General features: G+C 49.8%; 1 protein-coding gene across 5 annotated transcripts in view; it reads right to left on the minus strand.

Annotated features, from left to right (window-relative positions):
- Positions 1-1,715: 1,715 nt before the first annotated feature.
- Positions 1,716-15,927, minus strand: part of LOC144275260 (butyrophilin subfamily 1 member A1-like) — a 39,196-nt gene continuing 24,984 nt past the window's right edge. For 3 of the 5 annotated variants that reach the window (XM_077834454.1, XM_077834453.1, XM_077834450.1), the window contains 4 exons: positions 13,851-13,871; positions 13,717-13,743; positions 13,544-13,570; positions 1,716-3,664 (listed from right to left, as the gene is read on the minus strand). In XM_077834454.1, coding sequence (XP_077690580.1) covers positions 3,105-3,664; positions 13,544-13,570; positions 13,717-13,743; positions 13,851-13,871 — 635 coding nt within the window. In that variant the 3' untranslated portion in view covers positions 1,716-3,104. The remainder of the gene's footprint in view (positions 3,665-13,543; positions 13,571-13,716; positions 13,744-13,850; positions 13,872-15,927) is intronic. The other 2 variants (XM_077834451.1, XM_077834452.1) reach the window with 2 other exon arrangements.

Consider the following 15,927-nt stretch of genomic DNA (forward strand, 5'->3'; position numbering starts at 1 on the left):
ACCCTGGCTCCCAAGCCCTGAATATTGCTGGAGCATGAGCACCACGGGCCCATATAACTCGCCGACCCTGCAAGGTGTGTTTATGCAAGTTCTCGGTTGCAGAAATTTGTCCTGTATTTATTTACTGCTGAAAAACACCAGAAGTTAGATTCTGACTGTGTGGAGACATCAACTATTACAGAAACCACATTATAATGTTTACTTTGCTTCCTATAGATGGGATTATAATAAAAATGTCATAGGAAAGATCCAAATGAGAACTCTCGCCTGTGTTCTTGCACATAGGTTGTTAAAACTTGGGAATTGCTGAGAGCAGATTTAATCGGGCGATATCTAGTACCCCAGAAGCGATATCGGTATGTACTGAGAGCTACAGATGATTTTTCAAAATGGGCAGAAGAATTTCCACTTAGAACTATGAAAGCACATGAGGTGGAGAAGAAGACATGTGAAATGATATATTAACATGGCTGTCCAGAGCAGATACTGGCAGATCTAGGTTCAGAATTGAATAACGAGGTAACAGTTTACATTTGGTGATATTTTCACTAGATGGTCAAATACACAATCATGGCCGGGTGACACAGAGCTTCAGCCGACCATGCCACCTAGACAGCAGCAGACTTGATAAAAACACAGATGAATCCATCACAAGATAATGTGAGGGTATTTATTTTCAAATAATCAACGTAAGTTTAGGGCCCTCTGCCATGGATGGCGTATTGTGAATAAATCTTCAAAACTGAACGATGACATTGAAAATGTTCATAACGCGTCACGTTTAAAACAAAAAGTGGTCCTAGCAATGCCATGTGATGTGCCTCCCCTCATACGCTGCTCAGCCAGCTCTTCCAGAAATTAGGTTCGATCGCTAACATCAAGGAATTGGACCAATTGGTCACTATTTGTATAGAGCATTCCAGAAGGTGGTGGACAGAACCCAGAGGAATTGTGATGAATTTCCTGGAGCAACTTTCTTTTCTTTGTACGCTAAACCTCACAAGACAACTAAAACATCACCCTTTCGACTGATTTGTGGCCGAGAAAAAAGGTTTCCCAATAAAGCTTCACCAAATTTCATGTTAGGTGTCATTATGTGCCAGGGTCTTCAATACAATTAAGTTAATTTGTGATGATTCAGTAAAGGAATACAACCCTTTCTCTATTTCTGTATCAAACTACATGTGTTGTGTCCTTATAACCAAGAACATGAAGTGCCTGGCAGTACTCTGAAATCAACAGTGGACACTGACAGTACATTGCCTGAAAATAATACTTCTAAAGAAAAATGAACTAAAAAAAATGGAGATTGTAGAAGAGATTTCTATCTATGGGAAGATAGCATTTGAGGTTGGGGACCGTGTTTTGTTAATTGCTGTGAGAAAAAGAAAGCAAGGGTCATATCTTGATTACTGATTATATGTAGCTAGAAAGTTAAAAATCACATGAATTAATGCTGACAAGTTCAAAGAACATTATATAATCTTGTGCGAGTTAATTTAAATAATTTGCTTAATTAATTCCATCATTTTTTCTACCTAAAAATTTTCAAAGGTGTAGTGCAGGAGGTGGGTGTATGTGTCCTGCCTTCCAGAGAGAACCAGTCAAGACAATAAAGAGAGAGGAAGAGAGAGAGAGAGCAGCTGCACATGCGTGTAGTTGTGATGTTTATGAAACATGTACTTTACAACTGAACAACCCAGTCTGACAATTTAATAGTTTATTTTGTTAAGATACAGTCAGGGTTCCCTTCCCACTCTGAACTCTGGGGTACAGATGTGGGGAGCTGCATGAAAGATCCCCTAATCTTATATTCCACCATCTTAGGTTTAACTTCCCCGAGGCACAAATTCCTTTCCTTGTCCTTGGACTGTATTGCTGCCACCACCAAGTGATTTAGACAAAGATTTAGGAAAAGGGCCACTTGGTGTTCGTATTTCCCCAAAATATCCCAAGTCCCTTCACCCCCTTTCCTGGGGAGGCTTGAGAATAATATCCTCACCAATTGGTACAATGTGAGCCCAAGCCAAACCCTTGGGCTTTTAGGACACTGAAAATCAATCAGGTTCTTAAAAGAAGATTTTTATTTAAAAAACAAAGTAAAATAATCACACCTGCAAAATCAGGATGGAAGGTAACTTTACAGGGTAAATAAAAAGATTTAAAACACAGAGAATTCCCCTGTAGGCTTAGCTTCAAAGTTACAAAAAACAGGAGTAAAACTCCCTCTTAGCATAGGGAAAATTCACAAGCTAAAACAAAAAATAATCTAACGCCTTTCCTTGCTTTACTTACAATTTTTGTAATCTTAGAGGCTCGTTTCAGGAATGTCTTTAGGAGATGGATTTTCATGCCCTCGTCCCTCTCTGTCTGAGAGAGAACAACCAACAAAGAGCACAACAAAACCTTCCGCCCCCCCGATTTGAAAGTATCTTCTTTCCCCATTGGTCCTGCTGGTCAGGTGGCAACTAGGTTATTTGAGCTTCTTAACCCCCACAGGTAAATGATTCTGTACCTCTGGCCAGGAGGGATTTTATATTACTGCATACATAAAAGTTGTTACCATTCCCCCTTTATATTTATGACAGATACATATTTTAGATTTCTTGAAATTCCACAGTTGAAATACAAATGACGTTAGTTAGAGAAGTTAAACTTCAATATAGATTTGAGGGAAGAATCAAAAAATAAATGTAAATAATTCCATTTCTAAAAATATGTTTAGATGCTTGCTTTTGAAATACCTTTGAAATGTAAATGAAAATATTCTTTTATTTATACCTTGTTATAAAATTTTCTAAATTAGAATAATCTTTTTTCTTTCATATTTTACACTGAGATTTCACAGGGGTGGAAAATTCTGACAGGAGTGAATGACCCCCATCCACCACCATCTGCTACCCCTGGGGCAGGGGACAGGGCAAGGTGAGGGCTGGGGGTTGCCAGGTGTCCGGTTTTCGACTGGAACCTCCAGTTGAAAAGGGAAACTGGCAGCATCCGGTCAGCACAAAAAGTCCAGTTCCCTGCAGTAACTGGCCTCTATTACTGGGGTTGGGGAGAGCAGCAGCACTGGGAGGGGACAGTCTGTGCTGTTGGTATCACTGTCAGGGACCAAGATTCCCTCCGGCCTGAGCTGGGACCGGGCAGATAATCAGGGGAGCTGCGTTTTTACCTCCAGCGTTGAGACCAGGATTGAAATAAGGGCGGAGCGTCCCGGAAAAGGTGCCAGTGAAAGTGAAGAGATGGGACCTGTCAGTCACATTGTAAAATGAGACCTCGCCTGCGTCATAGTCCAGGAAAATCCCCACCCGTCTTGGCCTTACACTCACGGGGAGGGGGATCCAAGGGACGGGGAGGGCCTTGTATTCCCCATCCCTCTGCCGCACAGCCCAGTATCCATCCTCAGGTGTGTATGTGACCTTCCCCTTCCTGCTCACAGATTCCCTACAAACCCCCAGAGTCCATCTTGTCTTGTCTCCCACCTCCACCTCCCAGTAACACCTCCCGCCCATGAACCCTTCCGCTCCCAGGACACACGAACAATGATGAAATCTCTCAGGATTGTCGGGCAGATCCTGGTGTGTGTCTCCGCGTTTCACATGTTTCCGATCCTCAGAGAGGACGAGTTTGGGATGAGCCGTGTCTGGATCCAGAGTCACATCCACTGGGGAGAGAGTCACAGAGTCAGTGCCGGGGGCAGGGGCTGGTCACTGGGATTGAAGGGAAATTAACCTGTTGTAGGCCAAAAGCCAAATGGGGAGAAATTTTCTTGAGTAAATTGTCCTCCATTTTGCTTATTTTGTTAGCCTTGAATTAGTAAGAAGAAATTGTTTTGGTTTTATTCTTTGCTTTACGTGTTATTGATTGTTTTTAGAAGAATAGAAGTGTTATGGCTGCAAGTCTTGCTTTTGAAATTATTTATGGTTTTGTGTGTGAGTGAAGAATGTATGGCATGCTAACAGTGACCAGTACTGATGGGCCAGATTGGTGGGAAGGGAGTGGAGAAATTGAGAGGAATTACCCGGATGGCAGACTGATGACCCTAAAGCAAAGGCATATGCCCCAAGAACAAGATAAAGTGTGGAGCCAGAGGAATGAAATAAGAAACAGCTGTGGATACTCCCAGTAACAGCCTGATTGGGAGCAACCTTGACTAACAACTCCAATGTGCCATAGACTTGTATGGGAACTTATTACTATAAAAGAAGGATGTATTGCCATGGGACTTTGGGTTCGTTCTGCATCAACACTGCAGCTTCGACTGTGTTCGATAGAGGCCCAGCTCCCCTTCCTCACGTGCAGTTTCAGCTCGCCACTGGAACTGACTGAGCAACACTTAGGACTGGTAACTATAAAATCCTGCTGCAGAAAGAGCGAGAGAGAGAGAGTGAGTGAGTGTGTGTGCGTGCGCATATGCTGATTTTAATGCCTAAACTGTACTCAATAAACTTGGCGTATTGCCTTATCCCCTTTTTCAAAATTCCATATGCTTCGTATAAGCATAACATTTTGTCCCCGTTAATCACTGGCGGGGTGCAGGGTTGTTGCCTGAGGGGAGTCAGGGCCCGTCTGCCTGTGAGGAGACAATGAGGGCGTGGGGTGAGGTGTCAGTGGAGGCGGGGGAGGGGACAGACTGATGCTGGGAGAGGAAAGGGGAGGGGGTGGTGACGGGAGCAAAGGGGGTGGAGGGAGGGACATAGGGGAGGGGCAGGCACAAGGGCAATGGGGTGACAAGGGAAGGGATGGGCACGAAGACAGAGAGGGATGAAGGCAGGTTCCATGGGGCTGCAGGGGGTGGGGGAGGCACCAGGGAAGAAGAAGGGGACAGACCCTAGGGAGATGTGAGGGGAGGAGCGGGTACCAGGGGAATGGAGGGGGGTGAAGGGAAGGGCAGGTTCCAGGGGGATGCAGGGGTTGAGGGGAGAGGTGGGCACAGGGAAGAAGGGGACAGACCCCAGGGGGCACAGGGAAGCAAGGAAAGGGGCGGACACCAGGGGCAGAGGGATGTGAGGGAATGGGGGAAGCTCCAATAGGACACGGGGTAATCAAAGGGAGGGACTGGTGCCAGGGGGTGGAGGGATGAAGAGTGGGGCAGGTGTCAGGACCATGAGTGTGGGGGGAGGGAATGGGCAGGCACCACGGGGACAGAGTGAGGCAGGAGCCTGGGGGAACAGGGGCTGGCTAGGGCAGGGACAGTGTCACCAGTAGGCAGAGGAGAGCAAGAGGAGGAGAGGCAGGTACCAGGGGACTTCTGGGGGAAGGGGGAGGAGGAGAGGAGCATGTGCTAGGGGCAGAGTGGGGTGATGGGAGGGGCAGGCACTGGCGGGGGGCTAAGCGGGATGACAAGGGGCAGGTGCGAGGGGTGTAGAGTATGAGTGAGGGGCCAAGAAAAGAGAGAAACAAGATGAGAGGTGGGCACCAGGAGTCCAAAGGGGGGTCAGGAAAGGGGGCGGGCACTGGGGGACAGAGGGAAGGGGCTTACACCAGGAGACACAAGGGGTGAACAGAGGGGCAGGCACTAGGGAAGCAGAGGGGTAGTAGAAGGAGGGGCTGGCACCAGGGGAAAAGGAGACACATGTGAGAAGGGGATAAAGAGGGGTGAGGGTACGGCAGGTGCCAGAGGGGTATTGGGGGGCAGAGGGTGGGCGGAGACCCCAGGGGGCAACAGGGCAGTGAGGGAAAGGGCAGTTATTAAGGGGAAGAGGGGCATGAAGGGTGGGTGCCAGGAGGACAGAGCTGGGGAGGGAAGGAGTAGTCACCAGGACAGATGGGGGAGCGGATTAAGCAGAGGGGCAGATGGAAGGAGGGGAGAGAGGAGGGGGTGAACACCAGGGGGCAGAGTGGGGGCAAGGGAACAGGTGAGCACAGGGGGACAGAGAGAGGAGTGTGGAGAAGAGTGGGCCCTAGGGGGGCAGAGGGGTGTGGAGATGTGGGCACCAGGGGGAAAGAGGGAACATGAGGGGAGGGGTGGGAACCAGAGGTTAGGAGAGGGTGAAGGGAGGGGTGGGCACAAGTGGAACAGAGGTAGGGGGAGGGGAAAGGCAGATACCAGGAGGCCCAAAGGGGGGCGAGGGAAGGGACTTGCACCAGGCAGGCAGAGGGGGCATAGGAAAGGGTGGGCTCCAGGGAGGCAGATGGAGGCAATGGTAGAGATGGGTCTCAGGGGGGCAGAGGAGGAGTGAACAGAGGGGCTGACATGAGGGGATTAGATGGGGGTGAGGGGTGCAGGTTTCAGGGATGCAGAGGATGAGGGGAAGGGCATGGGGGAGAACTAAAGGGAAGGTGGCAGTGGGGGTGTGTGAGGGAAGGGGCAGGCCCCAGGGGGTGGGGGGATGAGGGAAGTGGCTTGTGCCTAGGGGAGAGGTGGGGGCCAGGGAGGAAGAAGGAAGGGGCAGGCACCGGGTGGCAGAGTGCGGGAGAGACAAATGAGTGGGGGACAGTGGTGGGGCATGTGATGGGGAAGGCACCAGGAACATATGGGGTGGGGATGAGGTGTGGTCATCAGTGGGTGGGAGGGCCTGGGAAGGGTGGGTGCCAGGGGACTAGAGGGGCACAAGGAGGGGGTGAAAGCCAGGGGACAGAGGAGGGAGAGCAGATGGACAGGCAGCAATTGCAGCATGGAATGGGGCAGGTGCCAAGGAGAACAAGGGGAAAGAAGAGGGGCAGGTACTGGGGGCAGAGGTGGGCAAGGGAAGAGGTGGGTGCCAGAGGGTTGGGGGGGGCAGGTGCTGGGAGACAGAAGGGAGAAAAGGAAGGGGCAGACAAAAGGGGGTGGGAAGGAGTGTGTGCCGGGGGGGGGGCACAAGGAAGGCAAGGGGTGGGGTAAATCATGTGTGATGGGGGCAGAGGGGCTTGAGGAGAGTGCGGTCAGTGGGGCAGAGAGGGTAGGCACTGGGGAGAAGGGGGGCAAGTGGAGAGGCAGGTGTTGGGGGCCAGGGGGAGTGAGGGAAGGGGTCGGCACCAGGAGGGTGTGGGGGGAGGTAAAGGAAAGGGTAGGTGCCAGGGGGATTGAGGGGGTTGAGCAGAAGTGCAGACACAGGGAGGGCAGACGAAAGAGGGACAAGCACCAGGGGGCAGAGAGGGGCGAGGAGCGAGAGGCAGGGCAGGTGGGTAGAGGGAAGCGTTAGGAGAGGGAATTGGGGAGGGGCAGGAGCCAGAAGGTCAGAGTGGGGATAGAGGAGGGATGGGTACAGGGGGCCGAGATTGGGGAGAGGGGCTGGTGCCAGGTGGGGTGAGGGGAGTGAGAAGGGTGGGAACCAGGACAGCAGAGGAGGGTGAGGGGTGGGAGGGCATCAGGGGGTAGAGGGGGTGAGGGCAGTGTCAGGCTCTGGGGGGCAGACATGGCAGCAGAGGGGGAAAGGGGAGAGGTGGATACCAAGTGTTAGAAGGGGTGTGAAGTGATGGGTGGGCTCCAGGGTGCAGAGGATGTTTGGGCAAGAGGGGCAGGTGCCAGGAGAGCAGGGGGCAAAGGGGGGGGATCCAGTGGGGCAGAGGTGGGTGGAGGGCAGGGGCATGAGCCAGGGAGGCAAGGCAGGGGCAGAGGAACCCAGGGGAACAGAAAGGGAGTGAGAAGAAGGGAAGGGACAAGGGGGAGAGGTGAGGATAGAGGCAGGAGCCAGGTGGGCACAGGGGTGAGGGAAGAGTAAGGGAGAGGCAGGAGCCAGAGAGGGGTGAGGGAGAGGCAGGTCCCAGGGAATCTCTATTGCTTTTGGGCCATGTCATGGGTGATGGGGTCAGAGGGGCGTGAGGAGAATCCAAGATGTGACGGAGTGTTTGCTGAGACTGATCAAGACCTCGGACTGCTACCTCTTCCTACTTCTCCAGGCAGTATCATTGGTGGGCACCAATCATACTGCCAAGAATGACCTTGAGCGGATCACTGCAGACTATGTGGCTCTGGGAAGAAGGCTAAAGGAGATTGAGGAGCAAGTCATGTTCTCGTCCATCCTCCCTGTTGAATGAAAAGGCCTAGGTAGGGACTGTCGAATTGTGGAGGTGAGTGCGTGGTTACGCAGGTGGTGTCGGAGTGAGGACTTTGGATTCTTCGATCATGGGATGTTCTTCCAGGAAGGAGGATGGCTAGGAAGAGATGGGATCCACCCAACAAAGAGAGGGAAGAGCATCTTCACAGGCAGGCTAGCTAACCGAGTGAGACACCTAAGCCCAGAGGTAAGTGGGGGAATGAGCTACCGGGAGGAAACACAAGGAGAAGGGTTCAAGACGGGAAGCCTCCTGATTCATACTGAGAAAGCAGGGCAATCAGCTAGTTATCTTAGGTGCATGTACATGAACGCAAAAAGCCTGGGAAACAAGCAGGAAGAATTGGAAGTCCTGGCACAATCAAGGAACTATGATGTGATTGGAATAACAGACACTTGGTGGGGCAGTTCACATGACTGGAGCACTGTCATGGATGGGTATAAACTGTTCAGGAAGGACAGGTATGGGAGGAAAGGTGGAGGAATTGCACTGTTTATAAGAGAGTGGTATGATTGCTCAGAGCTCCAGTATGAAACTGGAGAAAAGCCTGTTGAGAGTCTTTGGGTTAAGTTTAGAGGCGAGAGCAACAAGGGCGATGTCGTGGTGGGTGTGTGCTATAGACCACGGGACCAGAAGGATGCGGTAGACAAGGCTTTCTTCGGACAACTAACTGAAGTTTCCAGATCACAGGCCTTGGTTCTAATGGGGGACTTCAATCACCCTGACATCTGCTGGGAGAGCAATACAGCAATGCACAGACAATTCAGGAAGTTTTTGAAGAGTCTTGGGGACAACGTCCTGGTACAAGTGCTGGAGGAACCGACTAGGGGCCATGCTCCTCTTGACCTGCTGCTTACAAACAGGGAAGAATTGGTAGGGGAAGTATAAGTGGGTGGCAACCTAGGCAGCAGTGACCATGAGGTGGTTGAGTTCAGGATCCTGAAAAAAGGAAGAAAGGAGAGTAGCAAAATACGGACCCTAAACTTCAGAAAAGCAGACTTTGATTCCCTTAGGGAACTAATGGGCAGGATCCCCCGGGGAAGCTAATATGAGGGGGCAAGAAGTCCAGGAGAGCTGGCTATATTTTAAAGAAGCCTTATTGAGGGCACAGGATAAAAACCATCCCGAAGTGCAGAAAGAATAGCAAATATGGCAGGCAACCAGCTTGGCTTAAAAGTGAAATCTTCGGTGAGCTTAAAATCAAAAAGGAAGCTGACAAGAAGTGGAAATTTGGATAGATGATTAGGGAGGAGTATAAAAATATTGCTAGAGCATGCAGGGGTGTAATCAGAAAGGCCAAGGCACAATTGGAGTTGCAGCTAGCAAGGAATGTGAAGGGTAACAAGAAGGGTTTCTACAGGTATGTTAGTTACAAGAAGAAAGTCAGGGAAAGCGTAGGGCCCTTAATGAATGGGGGAGGCAACATAGTGACAGAGGATGTGGAAGAAGCTGAAGTACTCAATGCTTTTTTTGCCTTGGTCTTCACAGACAAGGTCAGCTCCCAGACTACTGCACTGGGCAACACAGCATGGGGAGTAGGTGGGCAGCCCTCAGTGGTGAAAGAACTGATTAAGGACTATTTAGAAAAGCTGGATGTGCAGTAGTCCATGGGTCCAGATCTAATGCATCCAAGGGTGCTGAGGGAGTTGGCTGATGTGATTGCAGAGCCATTGGCCATCATCTTTGAAAATTCGTGGCGATCGGGGGAGGTCCTGGATGATTGGAAAAAGGTAAATATAGTGCCCATATTTAAAAGAGGGAAGGAAGAGAACCCAGAGAACTACAGACTGGTCAGCCTCACTTCAGTCCCCGGCAAAATCATGGAGCAGGTCCTCAAGGATTCCATTTTGAAGCACTTGGAGGAGAGGAAGGTGATCAGGAACAGTCAACATGGATTCACCAAGGGCAAGTCATGCCTGACCAACCTGATTGCCTTCTATGATGAGATAACTGGCTCTGTGGATATGGGAAAAGTGGTGGATGTGATACATCTTGACTTTAGCATAGCTTTTCATATGGCCTCCAACAGTATTCTTGCCAGCAAGTTAAAAAAGTATGGATTGGATGAATGGACTATAAGGTGGATAGAAAGCTGGCTAGATTGTCCGGCTCAATGGGTAGTGATCAATGACTCCATGTCTAGTTGGCAGCCGGTATCAAGCGGAGTGCCCCAGGGGTCGGTCCTGGGGCTGGTTTTATTCAGCATCTTTATTAATTATCTCGATGATGGGATGAATTGCACCCTCAGCAAGTTCGCAGATGACACTAAGCTTGGGGGAGAGGTAGATATACTGGAAGGTAGGTATAAGGTCCAGAGTGACCTAGACAAATTGGAGGATTGGGCCAAAAGAAATCTGATGAGTTTCAACGAAGACAAGTGCAGAGTCCTGCACTTAGGAAGGAAGAATCCCACGCACTGCTACAGACTGGGGACTGACTGGCTAAGCAGCAGTTCTGCAGAAAAGTACCTGGGGATTACAGTAGACAAGAAACTGGATATGAGTCAGCAGTGTGCCCTCATTGTCAAGAAGGTCAACAGCATATTGGGCTGTATTAATAGGAGCACTGCCAGCAGATAGAGGGAAGTGATTATTTCCCTCTATTCGGCACTGATGAGGCCACACCTGAAGTACTGCATCCAGTTTTGGTCCCCCCACTACAGAAGGGATGTGGACAAACTGGAGAGTCCAGCGGAGGGCAACGAAAATGATTAAGGGGCTGGGGCACGTGACTTACGAGGAAAGACTGGGGGAACTGCAGTTATTTAGTCTAGAGAAGAGTGAGGGGGGGATTTGATAGCAGACTTCAACTACCTGATGGGGGATTCCAAAGAGGATGGAGCTAGGCTGTTCTCAGTGGTGGCAGATGACAGAGCAAGAAGCAATGGTCTCAAGTTGCAGTAGAGGAGGTCTAGGTTGGATATTAGGAAACACTATCTCACTAAGAGGGTGGTGAAGCACTGGAATGGGTTACCTAGGGAGGTGGTGGAATCTCCATCCTTAGAGGTTTTTAAGGTCAGGCTTGACAAAGCCCTGGCTTTGATGATTTAGTTGGTGTTGGTCCTGCTTTGAGCAGAGGATCGGACTAGATGACCTACCGAAGCCTCTTCCAACCCTAATAGTCTGATTCTATGTGTGGTTGGTTTGTCACTAAGATCAGGTATATGCCATCCCCACACACACTATCCAGGCAGCCCTGTCCCAGGGGGTGCAGCTGGGACTCTCCATGCTGGCCCTAGGGGCACCACCTTCCGGCCAGACAAACCCCACAGGCAGCCCCTCCCTTTACCCAGCCCAGCCGCTCCCCCAGGGCATGGGCAGTGCGTCTGGGCTGGGCTCACTATGAGGGGGCAGTGTAGTGGGGGATTCTGGGGTGAGGTAAATGCGTACTTATTGGGCTGTTGCTCATGAGGCCAGGACAGTTTGGAGGGGAGGGGAGGGGGCATTTTCCAACTTACTGCCCCATCCATCTGGGATAAGCTGCACTGGGTGCCTCGCAGCTTGGGCTTGCACCAGGGCAATTTCGTCGGTGAGTGAAAACCCTGGCAGACACGACCTGAGACACTGGTGTGTCCCCTCCCGTAACCCTTCCCGTCACTGGGGTTATGAATCAGTAATTACAGGGTCACTGGAGCAGAGGAGCTGGACTCTGGGCTTCCAGGTGGGGCCCGACCCACTGGGCTGCAGAGTCAGTCTCGCTCCCACGCTCTGGCCCAGTGCCCAAGGCATTGTTTATACACAGGGGGCATCTTTGGCAGGATAGATTGAGGGAGCCCCACCTCAGACACCTGGAGCCCAGCGGTTCCAGCCCTCACCTGAGGGGGGGGGAGGCCCACATTCCAATTCCTGTCCCACATCACACGAGGGGGGGATTGAACCTGGGGCTCCCAGTTAAGGGCCCAACCACTGGGCTCAAGGCTAGAAGGGAAGTGGTGGCACCTTCTTCTGTTCATTGAAACTTCAGCAAACTCGACATGAATTCAGCCAACCCAAAACATTTCACCCAGCTCCACTTGAAATCTGTCAGAACAATTTAGGAGCCCAAATCCCAGTGACTCGCAGTGAGTGACTGTCAACATCCCCAGAAACGCACAGGTACGGGCAGGTCAGACTCAAGACATCAACTATGAAACACTCCAGAACTGCCGTTAAATTTGATTGAAAAATTCCCCCTGGACTCCTAATCTCACCCCCCAAAATCAGGGTGAAAATGGAGACTCGGCTCCTGAACTCTTCCCAGAGCGATTTGTCCCATGGACGCTGCCAGTGGCACAGACCCTCTACCGCTGCACCTGGGCGTCTCCCAGAGCAAATAATGGTCACAGGGACTGTCTCAGAGCCCCAGGGGCTCAGGTGTCTCCATGTAACTACTTCCCTCGGCCATCCACCTCGCTTTCATTAACCAGCCCTGGGTCAGACACTTAGGAAACTTTCACACCCAGACTCTGGAGACACTTTGGGTTTGTCTACACAGCCTGCAGCAGCGAGTCCCAGAGCCAGGTCGACAGATTCAGGCTTGTGGGGCTCCCTCTGTGGCGGTAAAAATAGCCGGGTAGATGTTCACACTCAGGCTGGAGCTCAGGCTCTGAAGCCCGGGTGGAGCCAGGTCTGCCCCTCACAGCGCAAGCAGGGACATTGTCCGTGTCCACGTCCCCTTCACCCACTTTCTGGAATGAGGAACAGCAGCCCCAGGGCCCCTCCCTTCACCCCCAGGGTCCCTCCCTTCACCCCTCCTGGGCAATGGGGCCTCCCAGACTGATTCCTGAGTCAGTGTGAGAGTGTCTCCACCTGGAGAGCTCTTTGCACCTGGCAAATGCACAGATGTGCCCCTGGGATGAGGGGCCGGGGCTGGTACTCACCCCCCTCCCAGCCCAGGAGGAGAGGAGGCCTTGGGGCAGTGTCAGTGAGTTCAGTGCTGGGGGTACAAATGGGGTTACACCCCGGCTGCTGGAGCTCTGGGTATCGAGGGTACAAAGACGTCACAGCGGCCGTATGAGCCCCCCACTCTCCTGCCAACATGGCTCAGCCTTGACACCTGCTGGAATCTCTGCCTGGGAAGAAATTGTCTCTGCAGCCTGTCCAGGCCTTGGCCTCCCTGCGGAGATGGCTGGTGAGGCTGCCGTTAATGTGAGTTACGACGTGAGCTCCTGTCCACTGGGAACTGGACTCTGAGCCTGGGCTGAGATCGGTGACTGAGGAGTGAAAGACCCCAGCTGCCCTTACTGCCCCCCTGAGCCAGCTGGTCCATTCTGACCTCTGAGCCATTCAGTGCGTTAACAGCGATGCTCACACTTGGTATTGTAGAAGGAAATTGCAGGTTAAAGACTTGTATGAGCATGAAAACCCTGATGTTGGGAGGGGAGATTTGAGCAGTTTAATGCCTATTAAGGTTAGGTGAGATAACGTCTATCAGGCACGACCCAGATACCATACTGGGAAGGTGAAGCCGAGGGGAAACAGTCTCTCGTTATTCAGCACTTTTCCAAAGAAAAGGAGCAGAGTGCTCTCAGGGGCTGGTGAGGTTTTGACAGATCACATTTCAGCGGAGTTTACAGCACAGTTACCTGCATATTGTCGGGCTTTCTCCCAACCTGAAATCAAGCAAATAGAGAGAGATGAGAACTCCCCTGAACACAGACTTGCTGAATAGAAAACAATCTCTAACGATGTTTAGAATAAGAGAAAAATATATTATCTACATGATAACTGTTGATTAGGGAAATGCATATTTATTTACCTGCATTTAGTACGTCTCTTCTCCACTCTGAAACCAAACACAGGCAGAGAGATGAGACCTCCCCTGAAAACTGAAACTCTGAATAGGAGACAATTTTGTAGCAAGGTTTATATTAGGAATAAAAGAGAACTTACTGAGTTCACCCTGCAGTGTCTCTAAAAGTAAAGCAAAGAGAAATGAGTAAATATATGACAAAAGGAAAAAGAGGCTATTCAATAAGATCCCATAGCAAAGAGTAAACAAATTAAAATCTTTTGACTCAGAATGGAAGCTGCTTACGCAGCCTACTCAGTTCCAGAAAGAATGCATAAAGGGAACAGTGAAGGAGGATAAGGACATTTCAGAGAAATGAAACGATCTCTCTGCTCAGCCTTCACCACAGAGGCTGATGGAGGATGCCTACGCTTTTCAGGTAATGAAGATGAAATTTTGTCACAGACTGAAGGGCAAAAGAAAGATGCTAAAAACACTGATAAATTACAGAACAGTAAGTCTCCTGGCCCAAATGGTTCCATCTAATAATCCTGAAGGACATATAGAGTGGAGAGGCTGAGCTGTGAGCAAAAATATACAATCTCAGTAAAATCAGCTACTGTTCTGGGGGCAGAAACTGTTGGAGCTATGTTTAAAAGAGACTCTCCGTTTGATTAAGTTGATTGAAACCAAAATTAAAAATAGAATTATAAAACAGACAACTGTGATTTGACAGGGACGTCCCAGCATGGCTTCTGCAAAGGAAAACCATGCCTTGCTTGAATTATTTGGCTGCACTGAATAAAAGAGAACCAGCTGACAGCGTCATGGTATAGTAACCCTCACCCTGGCACTAACACCTGCTGCAGTTGCGATGCCGCAGCACAGAATGCTGTCCTGGGGGGAGAGACGGCCAGCGAGAGGGCAGCTTGAGCTCGGGGCTCACAATTCACCATTCACCTGAAGGGGCAGTTGGAAAACGCTGTTGGAGAAGGTGAGCTAGTGGATGAATCAAAGCAGAGCAGGAGAATGAAAGTAGGGGATGAGAAGGAGGAACGAAGGAAAATAGGAAAGGTTTCAGTTCAGGAGAAGCAGAAAAAAAACAGACCTGGATATGTAAGAGAAGGGAAGTAGAGGGAAATAAAATCTACAGAAATACCAGAGAGAGAGAGTACTGGGGGGGAGAGGAATGAAAGGAAATATAGTTGGTGAAAAAGGGAATTGATCCAAAAGCTATGTTAGATGAAAACAGATCCTGAAAACAGTAAATGAGAAGCCCACTCACAAAGGGCCTAGAGTAAATGAACAGAGGGAATGACAATTTGAACATCTATTGACAGACAAGTGAAAGCCAAATTAGGTGAAGAAACACCACTTGTGGATAAACTCGTTGAAAAGAGGTACAGCCACAGGAACATCAAATCTAAGGAGCACTTCAAACACAAGAGAAGCAAAGAACAGGACAGCAAGAATGGAACTGGACTTACAGCCAAGGAGAGGAAAAGTTGATTTTTCTCTAAAGTGACTCAGTGTATTGTTAAGTAATCTTGTTTGTTATTGTTAACAACAATGCATTTGGTACTAACTGCACACACAGTATGTACAAGCTCACAAAGGTTAATGAGTTGGTAACTTATAGTTTATTACGTAGGAAGTCTTTGGTAATGTTTGATATTATTTATGCTCCTGGTAAAATGATGGGGTTTTCCTTCATAAAGTTCTAAACATTTACAATTATTCTTTTTGTCTTGGTTTGCCTCTGCCTCTCCTCACAGTTAGCTTAGCCTAGCCTAGCTGGGTCACCACAGTGGGACTTTCAAAAGCCTTTCACAGAGTCCCTCACCAGAGGTTACAAAGGAAAGTAATGATGGGGCAAGAGACCAAGTATTGCCATGGACTAGAAACTGGCCAAGAGACAGAAAACAAAGTAGGGATACTGGGTCAATTTTCAACATGGCAAAAGGCTAACAGGGGGGTGCCCTCAGGTTATGTGCTAGGCCTGGGGTTGTTTAATATATTTATCAATGACCTGGAAGAGAGGGTGAGCAGAAAGGTAGCAAAATTTGCATATGACAAAGGTGTATATATAGAGACAAGGTGGGTGGGTGAGGTAGTATCTTTTCTATTGCTGAGAGAGACAAGTCTCAAGTTACGCAGAGCTCTCCCATGTAGCTCGAAAGCTCATCTCTTTTGCCAACAGAAGTTGGTCCTTTAAAAGCTGTTACCTCACCCACCTTG

Source organism: Eretmochelys imbricata, chromosome 14 (genome assembly GCF_965152235.1).
Source record: "Eretmochelys imbricata isolate rEreImb1 chromosome 14, rEreImb1.hap1, whole genome shotgun sequence".
Lineage (NCBI taxonomy): Eukaryota > Metazoa > Chordata > Testudines > Cheloniidae > Eretmochelys > Eretmochelys imbricata.